At 42.0% G+C, this 21724-nt stretch overlaps 1 protein-coding gene across 1 annotated transcript; it reads left to right on the top strand.

Annotated features, from left to right (window-relative positions):
- The first annotated feature begins 570 nt into the window (after positions 1-570).
- Positions 571-5362, top strand: CALCB (calcitonin related polypeptide beta). The gene is made up of 5 exons (XM_060304434.1): positions 571-627; positions 1712-1806; positions 2072-2203; positions 4158-4345; positions 4947-5362. The coding sequence occupies exons 2-4, from the start codon at positions 1721-1723 to the stop codon at positions 4318-4320; spliced, it is 381 nt and encodes a 126-aa protein (XP_060160417.1). The 5' UTR covers positions 571-627; positions 1712-1720; the 3' UTR covers positions 4321-4345; positions 4947-5362.
- The last annotated feature ends 16362 nt before the right edge of the window (positions 5363-21724 follow it).

Genomic DNA, 21724 nt, shown 5'->3' with positions numbered 1-21724 from the left:
ACTGGCAGCAAACCAACTTTGCGGGGCCCTGGGCGCCAGGGCGCTGTTGAAGGAGAGGACGGAGTGGAGGATATCCCAGATCACCCCAGTTGGTCCAGAGGGATCAATTTTTTAAGGGCCTTTTCCCCCCACCATCCCCTTCTTCCACCGTGGTCTATTTCATCTGAGATCCCTTCAGAATCTAAGGGACCAGGCCGGAGTCCCTACTGGCGTGGCTGGAGGGAGTGCAAGGCCGGAGTTCAGGCACAAAGAAAGTGAGAGAAACTCTGGCCCCTCACTGTCGGTGACACCAAACTCTACACAATTTCCTCCCACTTTCTGGACGTCGAAGTCTCTCCGCTCTCTCCGAGCCCTCCCGCTGCCCAAGCAATGACCTCATTGCGAGTGACAGCCAGAGCGGATGGTTCCCCTCCCTAGTGGACTGGTGTGCGGAGCGCGAGCAATGACGCAATCGGAGCTGGGTCGCTCCTGGCCACTTTGGATTGGCCGCGCGGGCTCGTGGGGACCTCCCCGCCCCCCATCAGTGGCATAAGAGCAGAGAGCTCCGCGGGGAAGACGCCCACAGCAGGCGTTTTGTCCATCCGGGTGGACCCGCATCTCGCGCTCTCCTGAAACTCGAATCGCCAGGTGAGAACTTCCCACTCTGCTCACTCTTAATTACCAGCCTCTGCATAGTTCATCTAATTTGCCTCATCTGCCTGCCTGCCTCTCTTTGCTTCTCACGGCCATCCCGGCCCACCTATAGCCAGGTGCTGCTAGCCGTCTCTCCCCTTGGAAGAAGACAGGAGACTGGGGCTGTCAGCTCGTTTTCTTCTAACTAGCTCCAGTGGAACCGCAAGCATCCCCAGGGCTTCGCCTGGGCGCTGGAAGTTCCGTGAGCCCAGCCCTAGCTTCCTAGCCTTCCTGGGTCTGCAGCCCCTGCATTTGTGCCAGTCCTTTGCGTGCAGGATTCTTCCCGAGTTTGGTCTGGGAGTGCCCTGAGCAGTCTGTGTCCCGAGGGATCACGTTTGGTTCTCAGGACGGTTGAGCCCTGAAACTTCCTCTGAGGCGCCTCCAGCCTGCAAGCGTCCCTGGGGCATTGGCGCGGGCTTGGGGCAGTGCAGTCAGCCGGCCAGAACATTGAGCTGGCGCCCAGCACCTGATGCTAAACTGCGCTTCAGCAGAGGCTGGCTGTTCGGGCAGAACCGAGAGACTCCAGTAACCGGCACGTTAAATGATCCCCAACCCAAACCCACAGACTGAGAGATTAGCGCTCCTTTCCAGTTTACCCTTACTGCCTTCCTTTCCCAACTGTTGGTGGCAAAGTCCAGAGGAGGTGAAGGTGGTCCTAGATTTCTCAGTCCCTATGAAGACAGGCACAGTCCACAGCAAGGGTGGGTTCTCGCTTGGTTTCTGCATAGGGCAGAAGGTGTGGATTTATGTGCATGTGCATGGCTTCTTCCTGGCTTTCCACGGGACAAAACCGGAATCCCCCACCCTCACCCCAGGACACCTGTTTCTGCTGTACCATGCGATTCAGTGTAATGTATATTTTGAGATTCAAAGCAGCCCATCTGGCAAATGAACCGAACTGAGCCGTGGGGAGGCGGGGTAACCTGCCCGAATTCTCAAGGCAGTTGTGGCAGAGGCCGGGCCGGACTGGAACTTGGGTCTGTGGGCTCCAGGCGGTGCTTGGTCTTGGTGCAGTGGTAACGTCATTCTCCCTTTACAGAGAGGCATCATGGGCTTCGGGAAGTCCTCCCCCTTCCTGGCTTTCAGCATCTTGGTCCTGTGCCAGGCAGGCAGTCTCGAGGCAACACCACTCAGGTGAGACAGCCTGAAGCCACGAGAGCATTCCCCTTCCACTGCCCCTGGGATCAGGCGGTTCTGTGCCTCTGAAGTCACAGCAGCGGGAGGCTCACAGTGAATCAACACCCTCAGGTGTACACTGGGCTTGAGCCCTGTGGGCTGGGAGTCAGGAGAGCCACATCCTCAGGGATAAGCCACGGAGACCAGGAAGCCTGGCTGCTTATCCTGGGAAGGAGGCAGGCAGGGACTTAGAGTCTGTGTTGGGTGTACTTCCTCTCTCCAGGTCTGCTTTGGAGACCCTCCCAGATCCCGGGGCACTCAGTGAGAAGGAAGGGCGCCTCCTGCTGGCTGCACTGGTGAAGGCCTATGTGCAGAGCAAGACCAATGAGCTGGAGCAGGAGACGGAGGACTCCAGGTAAGGCTCAGCACCCAGCCCTGGCATATTCACGAGGACATATCCCAGAGAGGTAGGAGAGACCGCATCGGGCCAAGAGTTCAGCAGATTGTCCCTGTTCGCCAGGACCTGGGACTCAGTCATTCTCAGCCTACGTGGAAGACAGAGGTCCACATGCAACTGGAGGGACTGTGGTTAGACACATTAAAAAGATCCATTCCTGAAAGCTGTTAGGAAATGAAATGGGGAGGTGTGGAATCACTTACTCTGGGAATTGGTCTTGCCCGACTGAGGAGAACACCCAGCACTGGATGAGTTAGGACTGGTAAGTGTGAAGCCAGGGGATGGGCTGTTATAGCTCTGGATGTCTTAGAAATTTAACCTGTGTGTGTTGTTCTTTCACACCTGCAAGGCACCTTCATTGCACATTTGCAAGGTGAAGCCAAAGGCCTTGCAGAGGGTGGGGTCAGGTAGAGCAGTGTCTGAGGTAGGTCCGGGGCCTTTAGATGTGTAGAATCTGTGGAGATGTGCATGTTCTCATGGGGCCAGACACCCCTCCCCAGTCGCACCTCCCTGTGCACCCTGAGCTTGGAGCTCACACCAGCAGAGTCACATGTTGCACTTGCATTCACCCTGAGAACCTCTCTGCAGAGCATGAAGGACTGAGCAGCATGTGGAATGCCAGAAAAGGTCACCCCTTCCCCACCACAGCCCTTCCCCGCACTGCCCTGGCTCAGCGAACCGCTGAGTTCTCCTAATGGAGGATGCGTGAGCCACCCTCCTGCCTGCCCCTCTCGTCTCTCTGCTCCAGGCACCCCCTCCTGGGTCTAACCTTCTGCATGACTGCCCTCAGGGGCAGCTCTGGTGCATGGTTTTGTCTGGCATGTCTTTTCCCTGCAGCCTGGATGGCTCCAGAGCTAAGCGGTGCAGTAATCTGAGTACCTGTGTGCTGAGCGCGTACTGGAAGGACCTGAACAACTTTCATAGATTCTCTGGCATGGGCTTCGGGCCTGAAACACCTGGCAAGAAAAGTGACATAGCCAGCAGCTTGGAGAGGGACCGCTCCTCCCATTTTGGGGTGCCCCAAGATGCCAAGTGAACTCCTTCCACTCACTCCTTCCTGATTTCCTTTCTTGCTCCCATGGATGAAGTTAATGCATGCAGATTTTGCCTGGATTGCTCTTTAAGCTGGTATTGGTAGCTTTGCTTATGACAGAGAATGCTGGGGACCACAGGATGGAAAGAAAGAGAGCAGGACTCACAGACAAGGTTAGAGATAAGAGAGTGAGGGAAGCTTCTGAGATACCAGAGAATGTCATGGGCAGAGCCGTCCAATTCCTGCTTCATCCCTCATGCCTCATCATTGATGAATAAACCTATTTTCTAAAAGGATTTGCACTTTGGTGGTCATTATTCTGGTCCCTGTCCCAGGCCTGAGAGTGCCCAGGGCCTATGCTTGAAAGTAGCCTTAGCCTTAGGGTAGTAGGATGCAGGGCTTGGTGAGGGTCCCTGTGAACCAGCTCCAGCAATGAGAACAGGTGTGCTGAGGAGCAGGTAAGCATTTCTGGGGGATGATGCTGCAAACCCTGTGCTCTGAGCCTCTTCCAGGTAAGACTTCAGGGAATTTTCATTTTTCTATGGAAAGTGGTTTTGTTGGTGCTCGTGGCTAGGGTATGGCGTCTATATGCTCCTTACATGTTGGGGTGGGCATATGTAAGGAGTGATAAGTATAGGGTTTTAGCACTTGCCACATGGCTTAGAACTGGATTTTTTTTGTGAAAATCTTTGGGCAGGGCTTCTAGCAAAGGCCACCAGGCCATTTGCCCTAACAGCTTTGATAACTGCATTTAGGAGAAACACCTATTCTTAAGTGGTGTGTCAAAGAGCTACAATTCTCTTTATGAAGGCCTTATGGGGTAGGCTCCTGCCCCAGCCTCTCACTGACAGGCCTTCTCTTTTTCTCCATCCTGCAAAGCAGCATCACTGCCCAGAAGAGGTCCTGCAACACCGCCACCTGTGTGACCCATCGGCTGGCAGGCTTGCTGAGCAGATCTGGGGGTGTGGTGAAGAGCAACTTCGTGCCCACCGATGTGGGGTCTGAAGCCTTTGGCCGGCGCCGCAGGGACCTTCAGGCCTGAGCAGTGCAATGACTCTGGGAAGAAGGTGATTGCCTTGTACTGTCAGATGGGAGGGGAAGGGATTTGGAGGTTAGGACCCACATTTTGAAACCCACTGGACCTAGCTGCAGATCCCTTCTCTCCACTTACATTATTCTTCTTGAGTTAGTGAGTTCCTTCTACAACTCAGCTTGAAATCAGAGCACTAGGACAGGCTGCAGAGATGCAGTGTCATCTTTCTGAGAAGAGAGAAAAAAAAAAAAACTTGCTGTATTTAGAAAGGTAGGGCCTTGCAAATCTTAGCCCGGGCCACTTGTCATTAATGAACCCAGTTTCAGAAGGTACTCAACTCTTGATCAGTATTCACAGATTCAGACCAGAGGGCTATAATCATAATACTACCGCTAATATTAATAGTTACCATTGAATTGTTTGCTTATCATTTGCCTTCAAAGCTTGCTTACATCTCATATCCATAATTTATAAATAGTGTTCAGTTGAAGAAGCACTTTTATAAATTTGTGTTCTTTCAGTAAGAATTGTGATTATTTTCTTCTTGTCCTTCTGATTCTCCTAATTCTCTTTCTTCTTCTTTTCCTCTTCCTCCTCCTCTTCTTCTTTTTTATTTTATTTCTTTTTCATCTCAGGTTACCAGGAAGCTGAACTCACCACTTCTATTAACTTCTGTTGACAACAACTTGGTGAGGAGGCCCCAAGGAAGATATACATGTTTGCATCCTAATAGATATCAAAAAAAAAGCACCTTTGTCACTTGAAAGGAATGAAACTGAATGCAAAATAAGCTAATTCCATATTTCTTGTGCATCTTTTTTATATTTGATTCTTTGTGCAGTAAATGTGATGGCATCTCTCATTAGCTTATCTGGTAGCAAATTGGTTCTTTGAAAGCTGTCCTGTTGACCATGGCAGCTCTGGCAAATCTTAGGGGGACATTAAATCACTGCCTCTATGGCCTCTGGGGACACATGGTAATGGTGATGCTATGCTTTATTGTCTAAGAACATGGTTGTATAATTTGTTTAAAGAAATGTCAATATTGTGCCATTTGTGAACTTCATTAAGATTAAAGACATATTTTGGATACACTTGTTTCAAGACCCGGTTGGTTCATTTCAAATTGTCTTCCTATTTGATAGCAATAATAATAATAATAGACATATTTTGAGGGATGACTATGGGCCAGATGATGTTCCAAGGTAGTGCTTTATACCTATTAATTCAGTTACTCTTCAGGACAACTCCACAGGGCTAGACCCCATTATCATTTCCACTTTACATGTAGGGAAACAGAGGCATGGAGAAGTGAAGTCCAAGGTCACACAAATAGACAGTGGCAAACACAGGTGCTGATTTCCAGAGGTTACAGTTGAAACCACTGCAGTGTATGCTTTTCAACAATGGCTCCTGTTGTTTTCCAGAGACCTGTGAGCCATTCTTTGACCTAGCTGCCTCACATGGTAGACCCTCAGATTTTTGAAGACAAATGGAAAATTTAAAACATACAAACAACCTAGTCTTTATGTAATAAAATGAATCCCTTCTACCCATTACTTGGTGCTATAGGCTGCATGTTTGTGTCCCTCCCCAAATTTATATGTTGAACCCTAACCCCCAAAGTTAGGAGGTGGGGCCTTGGGGAGGTGATTAGGTCACAAGGTTAGTCCCCTCATGAATGGGATTAGTGCCCTTATAAAGGAGGCCTGAGAGAACTCCCTTGCTCCTTCTGCATATAAATTTACAGTGAGAAATTTGCTGTGAATGAGGAAGTGGTACCCCACCAGATATTGAATCTGTAGGTACCCTGGTCTTGAACTTCCCAGCCTCCAGAACTGTAAGAACTAAATATTTGTTGTTTATAAGCCACCCAGTTTGCGGTATTTTGTTACAGTAGCCTGAATGGACTAAGACATTTGGCTTCAAGAAGGATCAATTTGCGGCCAATGTTATTACATCTATGAGCCATCTTCTTCCCCCAGACCTCCCCTACCACCCAATATATCCATAAATATTTCCCCTTGTATCTCCAAATGGGAAGGACTTTTAAATATAACCAAAATTCCATTTAACAATTAAATAGTTCAAATCCCTCAATTACCTTATATATTAGATATATGATATCATATATATTAATCTTATATAAATTATATATATTATGTATATAAATATATAAATATAAATCAGGGCTTAAATTAGGTCTTCACTTTGCTGCTGGTTGATACGTTTTAAGGCACTTCCCATCTAGAGGTTTCACCTCTATCTTTTTTTTCCCTCCTGCAATTTATTTGTTGGAGAGACTAAGTTATTTGTCTAATGGAGTTTCCCATATTCTGAATTTTGATGGCTACACCCTTGTGGTGAGGTTTAACATGCTCCTTTATCAATTGTATTTCTTGTGAGTGAGAGTGGGAAAGGGGAAAGAAAAGTGGAAGATGAGGTCAGAGATGTAATGAGGAAGACAGATCATGTAGGACTTCATAGGGCACAGGAAATACCCGGGCTTTCTATCAGTCAATTTCTAGTCCGTAGAACAGAAACCACGTCAGTGATTTTAACAGAAAGTATACTCTAAGACATTGACTAAGTAGGCAATAGAGTACTGAAAAGGCAAAAGAAAACAAGAAATAGTGCAGAGATAAAAACCAAAGGAAGCAGCTACCATCCACAGGGCTGGGAAAATGAGGGGAAGTGGTGAGGGAATTAGAATCTAGGAACTTAAAGAAGAATTCTCAGACCATTGAGAAGGAAGGTCATCTGATGCTGGTATTGAAGCAACAGCAGCACGCATTGAAGGGGTGCAACAAGACTGTTTTAGGAGTGTAGGAAAGAACACAAAACTGCAAACAGGAACCAATTTCCCTGGCAGAGTAGAGAAACTGGGGGTGATGCTGACAGAGACAGAAATCAAAATAAGAAGAAGCAAGTTTCTTCTTCATGCCTTCTTGTTTCCTTTGAGGACCTCCAATTGGCAGGGATCCACCTGACAAAGAAAAATGTGGTTTGCAGAGTTCCAGCCCCAGTATCTCTTTATAAGCATATATATTTACATTTTTATAGAGAAAAGCCATTTTTTTGGCATACAATTCAATGGGTTTTGACAGTGCATTTGAGTCATGTAATCACCATCACAATAAAGGCACAAAACAGTTTTATCACTCCTCAGAAGTCCCCCATTTCTCCTTTGCAGTCAGTTGCCCCCTCAGTCTTTAAACCCTGATAACAACTGTTATGTTCTCTCTCTATAGTTTTTAAAAATATTTATCTTTTAAAATTGATATATAATTAACATATGACATTGTATCAGTTTTAGGTGTCCAGTGTAATGATTTGATATATGCGTATATTGTGAAATGATCACCACAGTAAGTTCGTCCATCACTACACACAGTTACAATGTTTTTTCTTGCGATGAGAACTTTAAGATTTATTCTCTTGGCAACTTTCAGATAGATAATAGAGTAGCGTTAACTATAGTCACCATGCTGTGCATTACATCTCCAGGACTTCTTTATCTTATAACTGGAAGTTTGTACTTCTTGACTGCCTTCACCCATTTGCAGCTCCCTACCCTCACCTCTGGCAACCACAGATCTGTTCTCTGTTTCTATGAGTTCGGTTTTTGGGTTTTTTTCATACATAAGTGATATCATACAGTATTTGTCTTTCTCTGTCTGACTTATTTCACTTAACATAATGCCCTCAAGGTCCATCCATGTTGTAACAAATGGCAGGATTTCCATTTTTTAACAGTGAATAACATTCCATTATATATAAAACTCTCTATATACACCAATGTCTATATATCCATATCTATATCTACCCATATACCACATTTTCTTTATCTAGTCATCCGTCAATGCACACTTAGGTTGTTTCCATGTGCTGCTATGAACATGAGGGTACAGATATCTTTCCAAGACAACGATTTCCTTTCCTTCAGATAAATACCCAGGAATGGAATTGCTAGATCATATAGTAGTTTGATTTTTAATTTTTTGAGGAAACTCTACATATTTTCCATAGTGGCTGCACCAATTTACATTCCCACCAACAGTGCACAAGTGTTGAGTTTTTTCCACATCCTTGCTGACGTTTGTTTTTTCTTGTCTTTTTCATAATAGCCATTCTAACAGGTGTGAGGTGATATGTCATCGTGGTTTTGATTTACATTTCCCTGATGATTAGTGATGTTGAACACCTTTTCATGTACCTGTTGGCCATTTGTATGTCTTCTTTGGAAAACATCTAATCAGATTCTTCTGACTTTTCTGGAATGTCATATACATGGAATCAATATGTAACTTTGTCTGAATTTTCTTTTACTTAACCTAATGCATTTGAGATTTATCCATATTGTTGCATGTATATAGTTTGTTTCTTTTTATTGTTGGGCACTATTACATTACAGGGATGTACTATAGTTTGTTAATCCATTTATCCACTGAAGGACACCTGGGTTGCTTCCAGTTTTGGGCATTTATGAATAGAGCTGTTATAAACTTTTGTGTATAGATATTTGTGTGAAGATAAGTGTAGTGGGCCAAACTGGGGCCCCCAAGAAGATATGCCCATGTCTTCGTCCCTGGAAACTGTGAATGTTACCTTATCTGGAAAAAGGATCTTTGCTGATGTAATTAAATTAGGATCCTAAAATGAGCTCATCCTGGATTATCCAAGTCGGTCTTAAATCCAATGATGTGTTCTTATAAGAGATACACAAAGAGGAAGATACGCAGAAGAGAAGATGATGTGAAGACAGAGGTAGGGAGAGTCATAAACCGAGGAAGCCAAATCAGCCAGCAGCTCTCAGAAGCTAGAAGAGGCATGGAGTGGATTCTCCCCCAGGGTCTCTGGAGGGAGTGCAGCTCTCTGTCACCTAGATTTTGGAATGAGAGAATAAATTTCTGTTGTTTGAAGCCACTGAGTTTGTGGTAATTTGTTATGGCATCCCTAGGAAACTAATACAATACATTCCATTTCTTTTGGGTAAATACCTTGGAGTGGGATTGGTGAGTCATTTGGCAAGTGTCTATATTTTTTTCCTTAAGAAGTCTTTTATTTTTACAATTACCTTCTATCTTTGTCCATATACGTTTACATTCTTGATAATTACTACCAAATAGTTTACACGTGGTATTGTGTATTTTGCTTGTTACTGCATTCAGTGTGATAAACATAATTGTATTGCTTAAGTAAGAAAAACTAATTTCAGAAACTTTGAAAAATCAATATATGAAAGAAGATTTCAATAAGCTTAATTCAACCACTATGATTTGTTTTTATTGTCTTCCTTTTATGTGCATATTTTACATAGTTCTAAACTATATATTATGTTACATTTTTAAATAAAAACTTTTTATAAGAGCAGTTTTAGGTTTGCAAAAAATTGAGAGGAAGGGACAGAGATTTTCCTATACCCTCTGCCCTCACACATGCACAGCTTCCCGCATTATCAACATCACTCACCAGAACTATATATATATATATATATATATATATATATAGATATATATATAGATTTTTTTTTTTTTTTTTACCAAGGATGAACCTACACTGACACATGATAGTCACCCAAAGTCCATAGCATACCTTAGAGTTCACTCTTGGTATTGTACATACTATGAATTTGGACAAAAGTATAATGATATATATCCATCATTATAATAGCATGTAGAGTATTTCACTGCTCTAAAAATCTTTTGTGCTCTGCCTGTTCAATATTCCCCTTGACTCCCCTGGCAAACACTGGTTTTGCCTTTTCCAGAGTGTCACATAGTTGGAATCATACAACATGCGGCCTTTTGAGATTGGCTTCTTTCCCCTCGTAACATGCACTTACGTTTCCACCATGTCTTTTCATGGCTTGGTAGCGCATTTCTTTTTAGCACTGAATAGTATTCCATTGTCTGAATGTACCACAGTTTATCCATTCATCTACTGAAGGACATGTTGTTTGCTTCCAAATTTTGGCAATTATAAATCAAGCTTCTATAAATATCTGTGTGCAGGTTTTTATGTGGACATATGTTTTCAACTAGTTTGGGTAAATACCAAGGACCGCGACTGCTGGATCATATGCTAAATGTATGTTTAGTTTTGTAAGAAACTACTAGAGAGCCTTCCAAAGTGGCTGGTAGCATTTGCATTCCCATCAGCAATGATGAGTGTTCTGCTACTTCACATTCTCGCCAAGTATTTGGTGTCGTCAGTGTTCTGGATTTTGTCCATTCTAATAGATGTGTAGTGGTGTCTCACTGCTGTTTTAATATACATTTTCCTGATGACATATGACTTGGATCATCCTTTCATATGCTTACGTGTCATCTGTATATCTTCTTTGGTGACGTTTCTGTTAGGGTCTTTGGCCCATTTTCAAAGTTTTAAGAGTTCTTTGTATATTTTGGAGAATAGGCCTTTATCAGATGTGCCTTTTCCAAATATCATCTCCCAGTCTGTGACTTGTCTTCTAATTCTCTTGACACTGTTTTTTGCAGGGCAAAGATTTCAATTTAATGAAGTCCAACTTAATCAATTACTTCTTTCATGGATCATGTCTTTGGTGTTGTACCTAAAACAGCATCACCTTACCCAAGGTCATGTAGGTTTTCTCCTATATAATCTTCTAGGAGTTTTATAGTTTTGCATGTTACATTTTGGCCTATGATCCATTTTGAGCTAATTTTTGTGAAAGGTCTGCATCTAGAATAATTTTTTAGCATGTGGATATCCAGTTGTTCCAACACCATTTGTTGAAGAAACTATCTTTACTCCATTGTACTGCCCTTTGTCAAACATCAGTTGACTGTTTTTGTGAGGGTCTATTTCTGGGCTCTCTGTTCTGGTCCATTGATCTACTTGTCTATTCTTTCAACAATTCCTCACTATCTTGATTACAGTAGATGTATAGTAAGTCTTGAAATTGAGTAATGTCAGTCCTCCAATTTCTTCTCCTTCAAGATTGGTGGCTGTTTTGAGTCTTTTGCCTCTCCATATGAGCTTTAGAATCAGTTTGTCAACATCCATAAAATATCTTGCTAGGATTTTTATTGGGATTGCACTGAATCTATAGATAAAACTGGGAAGAACTGGCGTATTAATATTGAGTCATGAATATGGAACATCTCTCCATTTATTTAGCTCTTCTTTATCTCTGATAATTTTCCTATCTTTGAAGTCTTCTCTGTCTGAAATTAATATATCTAGCCCTGCTTTCTTTTGATGAGTGTTAGCATTTACTTTTAAAATTGTGGTATAACTGATATACAAAATTATTAGTTTCAGGTGTACAACATAATGTTTTGATATTTGTATATATTAGAAAATGATTACTTACTTCTAATTAACATCTGTCACCATACATAGTCACAGAATTTTTTATTGTAATGAGAAATTTAAAGATTTACTCTCTTAACAACTTTTTTTTTAATATCTTTATTGGAGTATAATTGCTTTACATTGGTGTGTTAGTTTCTGCTTTATAACAAAGTGAATCAGTTATACATATACATATGTTCCCATATCTCTTCCCTCTTGCATCTCCCTCCCTCGCACCCTCTCTATCCCACCACTCTAGGTGGTCACAGAGCACCGAGCTGATCTCCCTGTGCTATGCAGCTGCTTCCCACTAGCTATCCATTTTATGTTTGGTAGTGTATATATGTCCATGCCACTTTCTGGCTTTGTCACAGCTTACCCTTCCCCCTCCCCATATCCTCAAGTCCATTCTCTAGTAGGTCTGTGTCTTTATTCCTGTCTTACCCCTAGGTTCTTCATGACATTTTTTTTCTTAAATTCCATATATATGTGTTAGCATACGGTATTTGTCTTTCTCTTTCTGACTTTCTTCACTCTGTATGACAGAATCTAGGTCCATCCACCTCATTACAAATAGCTCAATTTCGTTTCTTTTTATGGCTGAGTAATATTCCATTGTATATATGTGCCACATCTTCTTTATCCATTCATCTGATGATGGACACTTAGGTTGTTTCCATGTCCTGGCTATTGTAAATAGAGCTGCAATGAACATTTTGGTACATGACTCTTTTTGAATTATGGTCTTCTCAGGGTATATGCCCAGTAGTGGGATTGCTGGGTCATATGGTAGTTCTATTTGTAGATTTTTAAGGACCCTCCATACTGTCCTCCATAGTGGCTGTACCAATTCACATTCCCACCAGCAGTGCAAGAGTGTTCCCTTTTCTCCACACCCTCTCCAGTATTTATTGTTTCTAGAGTTTTTGGTGATGGCCATTCTGACTGGTGTGAGATGATATCTCATTGTAGTTTTGATTTGCATTTCTCTAATGATTAATGGTGTTGAGCATTCTTTCATGTGTTTGTTGGCAGTCTGTATATCTTCTTTGGAGAAATGTCTATTTAGGTCTTCCGCCCATTTTTGGATTGGGTCGTTTTTTTTTTTGTTGTTGTTATTGAGCTGCATGAGCTGCTTGTAGATTTTGGAGATTAATCCTTTGTCAGTTGCTTCATTTGCAAATATTTTCTCCCGTTCTGAGGGTTGTCTTTTGGTCTTGTTTATGGTTTCCATTACTGTGCAAAAGCTTTGAAGTTTCATTAGGTCCCATTTGTTTATTTTTGTTTTTATTTCTATTTGTCTATGAGGTGGGTCATGCTGTGATTTATGTCATAGAGTGTTCTGCCGATGTTTTCTTCTAAGAGTTTGATAGTTTCTGGCCTTACATTTAGGTCTTTAATCCATTTTGAGCTTATTTTTGTGTATGGTGTTAGGGAGTGATCTAATCTCATACTTTTACATGTATCTGTCCAGTTTTCCCAGCGCCACTTATTGAAAAGGCTGTCCTTTCTCCACTGTGCATTCCTGCCTCCTTTATCAAAGATAAGGTGACCATATGTGCGTGGGTTTATCTCTAGGCTTTCTATCCTGTTCCATTGATCTATATTTCTGTTTTTGTGCCAGTACCATACTTTCCTGATTACTGTAGCTTTGTAGTATAGTCTGAAGTCTGAGAGCCTGATTCCTCCAGCTCCGTTTTGCGTACTCAAGGTTGCTTTGGCTATTCAGAGTCTTTTGTATTTCCATACAAATTGTGAAATTTTTTGTTGTAATTCTGTGAAAAATGCCAGTGGTAGTTTGATGGGATTGCATTGAATCTGTAGATTGCTTTGGGTAGTAGAGTCATTTTCACAATGTCGATTCTTCCAATCCAAGAACATGATATATCTCTCCATCTATTTGTATCATCTTTACTTTCTTTCATCAGTGTCTTATAATTTTCTGCATACACGTCTTTTGTCTCCTTAGGTAGGTTTATTCCTAGATATTTTATTCTTTTTGTTGCAATGGTAAATGGGAGTGTTTTCTTGATTTCACTTTCAGATTTTTCATCATTAGTATATAGGAATGCCAGAGATTTCTGTGCATTAATTTTTTATCCTGCTACTTTACCAAATTCATTGATTAGCTCTAGTAGTTTTCTGGTAGCATCTTTAGGATTCTCTACGTATAGTATCATGTCATCTGCAAAGAGTGACAGCTTTACTTCTTCTTTTCCAATTTGGATTCCTTTTATTTCCTTTTCTTCTCTGATTGCTGTGGCTAAGACTTCCAAAACTATGTTGAATAAGAGTGGTGAGAGTGGGCAACCTTGTGTTGTTCCTGATCTTAGTGGAACTGCTTTCAGTGTTTCACCATTGAGGACGATGTCGGCTGTGGGTTTGTCATATATGGCCTTTATTATGTTGAGGAAAGTTCCCTCTATGCCTACTTTCTGGAGAGTTTTTATCATAAATGGGTGTTGAATTTTGTCGAAAGCTTTCTCTGCATCTACTGAGGTGATCATGTGGTTTTTCTCCTTCAGTTTGTTAATATGGTGTATCACGTTGATTGATTTGTGTATGTTGAAGAATCCTTGCATTCCTGGAATAAACCCCACTTGATCATGGTGTATGATCCTTTTAATGTGCGGTTGGATTCTGTTTGCTAGTATTTTGTTGAGGATTTTTGCATCTATGTTCATCAGTGATATTGGCCTGTAGTTTTCTTTCTTTGTGACATCCTTGTCTGGTTTTGGTCTCAGGGTGATGTTGGCCTCGTAGAATGAGTTTGGGAGTGTTCCTCCCTCTGCTATATTTCGGAAGAGTTTGAGAAGGATAGGTGTTAGCTCTTCTCTAAATGTTTGCTAAAATGTGCCTCTGAAGCCATCTGGTCCTGCGCTTTTGTTTGTTGGAAGATTTTTCATCACTGTTTCAATTTCAGTGCTTGTGATTGGTCTGTTCATATTTTCTATTTCTTCCTGATTCCGTCTTGGAAGGTTATACCTTTCTAAGAATTTGTCCATTTCTTTCAGGTTGTCCATTTTGTTGGCATAGAGTTGCTTGTAGTAGTCTCTTAGGATGTTTTGTATTTCTTTGGTGTCTGTTGTAACTTCTCCTTTTTCATTTCTAATTTTATTGATTTGCATCCTCTCTCTCTTTTTCTGATGAGTCTGGCTAATGGTTTATCAATTTTGTTTATCTTCTCAAAGAATCAGCTTTTAGTTTTATTGATCTTTGCTATCGTTTCCTTCATTTCTTTTTCATTTATTTCTGATCTGATCTTTATGATTTCTTTCCTTCTGCTAACTTTAGGGTTTTTTTTGTTCTTCTTTCTCTAATTGCTTTAGGTGCAAGTTTAGGTTGTTTATTCGAGATGTTTCCTGTTTCTTAAAGTAGGATTGTATTGCTATAAACTTCCCTCTTAGAACTGCTTTTGCTGCATCCCATAGGTTTTGGGTTGTTGTGTCTCCATTGTCATTTGTTTCTAGGTATTTTTTGATTTCCTCTTTGACTTCTTCAGTGATCACTTCGTTATTAAGTAATGTATTGTTTAGCCTCCATGTGTTTATATTTTTTACAGATCTTTTCCTGTAATTGATATCTAGTCTCATAGCGTTGTGGTTGGAAAAGATACTTGATATAATTTCAATTTTTGTAAATTTACCAAGGCTTGATTTGTAACCCAAGATATGATTTATCCTGGAGAATGTTCCATGAGCACTTGAGAAAAATGTGTATTCTGTTGTTTTTGGATGGAATGTCCTATAAATATCAATTAAGTCCATCTTGTTTAATTTATCACGTAAAGCTTGTGTTTCCTTATTTATTTTCATTTTGGATGATCTGTCCATGGGTGAAAGTGGGGTGTTCAAGTCCCCTACTATGAATGTGTTACTATCGATTTCCCCTTTTATGGCTGTTAGTATTTGCCTTATGTATTGAGGTGCTCCTATGTTGGGTGCATAAATATTTACAATTGTTATATCTTCTTCTTGGATCGATCCCTTGATCATCATGTAATGTCCTTTGTCTCTTCTAATAGTGTTTATTTTAAAGTCTATTTTGTCTGATATGAATATTGCTACTCCAGCTTTCTTTTGGTTTCCATTTGCATGGAATATCTTTTTCCATCCCTTTACTTTCAGTCTGTATGTGTCTCTAGGTCTGAAGTGGGTCTCTTGTAGGCAGCATATATATGGGTCTTGTTTTTGTATCTATTCAGTCAGTCTGTGTCTTTTGGTGGGAGCATTTAGTCCATTTACATTTAAGGTAATTATCGATACGTATGTTCCTATTCCCATTTTCTTAATTGTTTTGGGTTTGTTATTGTAGGTCTTTTCCTTCTCTTGTGTTTCTTGCCTAGAGAAGTTCCTTTAGCATTTGTTGTAAAGCTGGTTTGGTGGTGCTGCACTCTCTCAGCTTTTGCTTGTCTGTAAAGGTTTTAATTTCTCCATCAAATCTGAATGAGATCCTTGCTGGGTAGAGTAATCTTGGTTGTAGGTTTTTCTCCTTCATCACTTTAAATATGTCCTGCCAGTCCTTTCTGGCTTGCAGAGTTTCTGCTGAAAGATCAGCTGTTAACCTTATGGGGATTCCCTTGTGTGTTATTTGTTGTTTTTCCCTAGCTGCTTTTAATATGTTTTCTTTGTATTTAATTTTTGACAGTTTGATTAATATGTGTCTTGGCATATTTCTCCTTGGATTTATCCTCTATGGGACTCCCTGTGCTTCCTGGACTTGATTAACTATTTCCTTTCCCATATTAGGGAAGTTTTCAACTATAATCTCTTCAAATATTTTCTCAGTCCCTTTCTTTTTCTCTTCTTCTTCTGGAACCCCTATAATTCGAATGTTGGTGTGTTTAATGTTGTCGCAGAGGTCTCTGAGACTGTCTTCAAGTCTTTTCATTCTTTTTTCTTTATTCTGCTCTGCAGTAGTTATTTCCACTATTTTATCTTCCAGGTCACTTATCCATTCTTCTGCCTCAGTTATTCTGCTATTGATCCCATCTAGAGTATTTTTAATTTCATTTATTGTGTTGTTCATCATTGCTTGTTTCATCTGTAGTTCTTCTAGGTCCTTGTTAAATGTTTCTTGCATTTTCTCTATTCTATTTCCAAGAATTTGGATCATCTTTACTATCATTATTCTGAATTCTTTTTAAGGTAGACTGCCTATTTCCTCTTCATTTGTTAGGTCTAGTGGGTTTTTATCTTGGTCCTTCATCTGCTGTGTGTTTTTCTGTCTTCTCATTTTGCTTATCTTACTCTGTTTGTGGTCTCCATTTTGCAGGCTGAATGTTCGTAGTTCCCGTTGTTTTTGGTGTCTGTCCCCAGTGGCTAAAGTTGGTTCAGTGGGTTGTGTAGGCTTCCTGGTGGAGGGGACTAGTGCCTGTGTTCTGGTGGATGAGGCTGGATCTTGTCTTTCTGGTGGGCAGGTCCACTTCTGGTAGTGTGTTTTGGGGTGTCTGTGGACTTATTATGATTTTAGGCAGTCTCTCTGCTAAAGGTTGGGGTTGTGTTCCTGTCTTGCTAGTTGTTTGGCATAGGGTGTCCAGCACTGTAGCTTGCTGGTCGTTGAGTGAAATTGGGTGCTGGTGTTGAGATGGAGATCTCTGGGAGAATTTTGCCATTTGATATTATGTGGAGCTGGGAGTCCTCTTGTGGACCAGTGTCCTGAAGTTGGCTCTCCCACCTCAGAGGCACAGCTCTGACTCCTGGCTGCAGCACGAAGAGCCTTTCATCCACACGGCTCAGAATAAAAGGGAGAAAAAGTAGAAAGAAAGAAAGAAAGAAAGAAAGAAAGAAAGAAAGAAAGAAAGAAAGAAAGAAAGAAAGAAAGAAAGAAGGAAGAAAGGAAGGAGGGAAGGAAGGAAAGAAAGAAAGAAGATAAAATAAAGTAAGATAAAATAAAATATAGTTATTAAAATAAAAAATAATTATTAAGAAAAAAAAATTTTTTTAAGAAAAAAAAAACCAAAACGGATGGATAGAACCCTAGGACAAATGGTGGAAGCAAAGCTATACAGACAAAATCTCACACCGAAGCATACACATACACACTCACAAAAAGAGGAAAAGGGAAAAAAATAATAAATCTTGCTCTCAAGTCCACCTCCTCAATTTGGGATGATTCGTTGTCTATTCATGTATTCCACAGATGCAGGGTACATCAAGTTGATTGTGGAGCTTTAATCCGCTGCTTCTGAGGCTGCTGGGAGAGATTTCCCTTTCTGTTCTTTGTTCTCACAGCTCCCAGGGGCTCAGCTTTGGATTTGGCCCCGCCTCTGCGTGTAGGTCGCTGGAGGGCGTCTGTTCTTCGCTCAGACAGGACGGGGTTAAAGGAGTAGCTGCTTCGGGGACTCTGGCTCACTCAGGCCGGGGGTAGGGAGGGGTGCAGATGCGGGGTGAGCCTGTGGCGGCAGAGGCCAGCGGGACGTTGCACCAGCCTGAGGCACGCCGTGCATTTTCCTGGGGAAGTTGTCCCTGGATCCCGGGACCCTGGCAGTGGCGGGCTGCACAGGCTCCCCAGAAGGGGGCTGTGGATAGTGACCTGTGCTCGCACACAGGCTTCTTGGTGGCAGCTGCAGCAGCCTTAGTGTCTCATGCCCGTCTCTGGTGTCCGCGCTTTTAGCCACGGCTCGCGCCTGTCTCTGGAGCTCCTTTAAGCAGTGCTCTTAATCCCCTCTCCTCGCGCACCAGGAAACAAAGAGGGAAGAAAAAGTCTCTTGCCTCTTCGGCAGGTCCAGACTTTTCCTCGGACTCCCTCCCGGCTAGTCGTGGTGCACTAACCCCCTGCAGGCTGTGTTCACGCCGCCAACCCCAGTCCTCTCGTGCTCTCTGACGAAGCCTGAGCCTCAACTCCAGGCCCCGCCCGCCCCGGCGGGTGAGCAGACAAGCCTCTCGGGCTGGTGAGTGCCGGTCGTCACCGATCCTCTGTGCGGGAATCTCTCCGCTTTGCCCTCCGCACCCCTGTGGCTGCGCTCTCCTCCGCGGCTCCGAAGGTTTCCCCCTCCACCACCCGCAGTCTCCGCCCGCGAAGGGGCTTCTAGTGTGTGGAAACCTTTCCTCCTTCACAGCTCCCTCCCACTGGTGCAGGTCCCATCCCTATCCTTTTGTCTCTGTTTATTCTCTTTTCTTTTGCCCTACCCAGGTACGTGGGGACTTTCTTGCCTTTTAGGAGGTCTGAGGTCTTCTGCCAGCATTCAGTAGGTGTTCTGTAGGAGTTGTTCCACGTGTAGATGTATTTCTGGTGTATCTGTGGGGAGGAAGGTGATCTCCGCGTCTTACTCTTCCACCATCTTCCCGATCGTCACGACTTTCAAATATACAGTACAGTACTATTAATGATAGTTGCCATGCTATACATTACAACCATTTGTTTACTTTTAATTTGTATACATCTTTATATTTAAAGTGGGTTGCTTATAGACAACATATAGTTGGGTTTTGTTCTTGTTCCACTCTGACAATCCATGTTTTTTAACTGGTACTTTTAGACTTGACATCAAAGTGATTATTAATATAGCTGGATTAATATCTACCATATTCACTATGGCTAGTATATATTTAACTTTATAAGAAACTGCCAAAATATTTCCTGAAGTGGCTGTGCCATTTCGCATTTCCACCAGGCATGTATGAGTGTTCTAGTAACTCCACTAATGTGTACATAGTAGTAAATAATTGTGGTTTTAACTTAAATTTCCCTAATGACTATGACATTGAGCATCTTTTCCTGTGCTTATTTTCTATCGTTTTTCCCTTTTGTTGAAGTGTTTGTCCAAATCTTTTCCTCATTTTGTAGTGGATTGCTTGTTTTATTATTGTTGAATTTTGAGAGTTTTTTATATATTGTGGATGCAAAATTATTATCAGATATGTAATATCTGATAATGTTTTCCCCAATCTGTGGATTGCATTTTCATTTTCTTAGCAAAAGTTTTAAATTTTGCTGGTCTAATTTATCATTTTTTAAATGGGTTGTGCTTTGGTGTCATGTCTTGTCTAAGGACTCTTTGCCCAACCCCAGATCCCAAGGTCACAGTGGCTTTGTCCTATACTTTTTCCTAAAAGATTTTTAGTTTTATGTTTTACATTTAGATCTAGGATCCATTTTGAGTTAATTTCTGTATAAGGTGAGAGGTATAGGTCGAGACTAATTTCTTTGCCTATAGATGCCCAATTGTTCCAGTTGTTGAAAAGACTATTACTTAACCATTTAATTGCCTTTGCACCTTAGTTGAAAATCAATTGATCATATTTGTGCATATGATTTCTGGACTCCCAATTCTGTCTCATTGATCAATGTAGTTATTCTTTTGCCAATACCGCACTGTCTTTTTTTTAAATTAATTTTTATTGGAGTATAGTTGATTTACAATATTGTGTTAGCTTCTGCTGTACAGCAAAGTGAATCGGTTATACATATACATATATCCACTCTTTCTTAGATTCTATTCCCAGATAGGTCGTTACAGGATATCGAGTAGAGTTCCCTGTGCTATACAGTAGGTTCTTTTTTTTTTTTTTTTTGCGGTACGCAGACCTCTCACTGTTGTGGCCTCTCCCGTTGCGGAGCACAGGCTCTGGATGCGCAGGCTCAGCAGCCATGGCTCACGGGCCCAGCCTCTCTGCGGCCTGTGGGATCTTCCCGGACCAGGGTATGAACCCGTGTCCCCTGCATCGGCAGGCGGACTCTCAACCACTGCGCCACCAGGGAAGCCCTACAGTAGGTTCTTATTAGTTATCTATTTTATATATATTCGTGCGTATATGTTCATCCCAATCTCCCAATTTATCCCTCTCCCCCTTTCCCCCTTGAATACCACATTGTCTTGATATACTTAGACACACTGTGGTGTTAAAGTAAGCATGGTAATCAGGTCGTGTGGGTCTTACAAAATTGTTTATTTGTATATTTATTTAAGTATCTACATGTCCATTGGTCCACTCCCACTCAACTCTTATGTAGTTGTATAGAAATAGTGTTTAATGTGGGATGCAGGTGCTTCTTAACATGATGTGGGGTGAGGATGTCAAAAATAAAAGCAGAGGGGCTGGCAGCATCTTAAAATACCCAGTCTCCCACCAGTCCCTCCCTCTGGGTGCAAAGCAGCCCCTTCTACACCAGAGGGCGCACCAAGCAGGCACTTAAGCTAGCTCTGCCAGGATCCCCTCTTCCCAGTTTGGTCCCAAGCTGGTCTCCCAGATTCACCTCTCCCTGCTCTCATAGCCTTGGTTTTCTGGCCCCTGTGTTTGGAATAATGACGCCTCCCACGCAGGTGTGAGGCAACGTCCTACCAAAGGTACTAAGGATTCCAGGGGCAGATGGTAGTCCTTAGGGAGGAGGGAGGCTGGAAGCTTCCTCTTGTCTGAGGGAGCTTGCGAAAAGAGCAGCCGTAGTGAGAACCATTTTGTTGCCTTCTTGACTTCCCTCAAAGGACAAAGGCTGGGGCAGAGATGGAGGAGTGGCGGGAGTGGGAGGGGCATTAAGGGAATGAACAGAGATCTCTGTATTTTGACACAGGACTGCTCCTGTGGGGGTTGAGTGAAGACAAAATAAGGGAGGTTTTTATGGAAGGCTGCATCTTGGACTCAATGACAAAAGACTGGTAGGGTTTCTTTTTAAATTAAAAATTAAATAACTTTTTCCTAATTATAAAATTAAAATACTCAATATGGAAAATTTAGCAACTACAGGAAAGACAACAACAACAACAAAAGGTGGGGAGAATAGTATGTTTCTTAGATATCTCATCATCCAGAGAAATCCACCGTTAGTAGGTTGGTATGTGTTATTTTTTTTTTATATCTTATGTGCATATTTATAAAATTGTATCCCACCAAACTTCTTTGAAACCTGCCTTTTGCAGGGTCCATCTTTCCGTGCCACTCCATGTTCTTCTACTGTATCATTCTTCATGTCCATTTCACATTCCATTGAATAAATGTGCCAGAGTTTATTTAATCAATCCCTTATATGCATGTAAATTATTTCCAGATTTTTATTCTTGTAAAAATGCTGTAACAATCAACTTTGGAGCTAAATTTCATAAAATATTCATATTTATTTCCTTAGGGGGAATGTGCATGAGCACAATCTAGGATCA

This window comes from Globicephala melas, chromosome 8 (assembly GCF_963455315.2).
Source record: "Globicephala melas chromosome 8, mGloMel1.2, whole genome shotgun sequence".
NCBI lineage: Eukaryota > Metazoa > Chordata > Mammalia > Artiodactyla > Delphinidae > Globicephala > Globicephala melas.
This window is presented reverse-complemented; position numbering and strand designations above follow the sequence as displayed.

Coding starts and splice junctions, on each gene's coding strand:
- CALCB (XM_060304434.1), top strand. CDS start 1,721: ATGGGCTTCGGGAAGTCCTCCCCCTTCCTGGCTTTCAGCATCTTGGTC. Junction 1,807..2,071: donor CTCGAGGCAACACCACTCAG/GTGAGACAGCCT, acceptor TCCTCTCTCCAG/GTCTGCTTTGGAGACCCTCC. Junction 2,204..4,157: donor CAGGAGACGGAGGACTCCAG/GTAAGGCTCAGC, acceptor CATCCTGCAAAG/CAGCATCACTGCCCAGAAGA.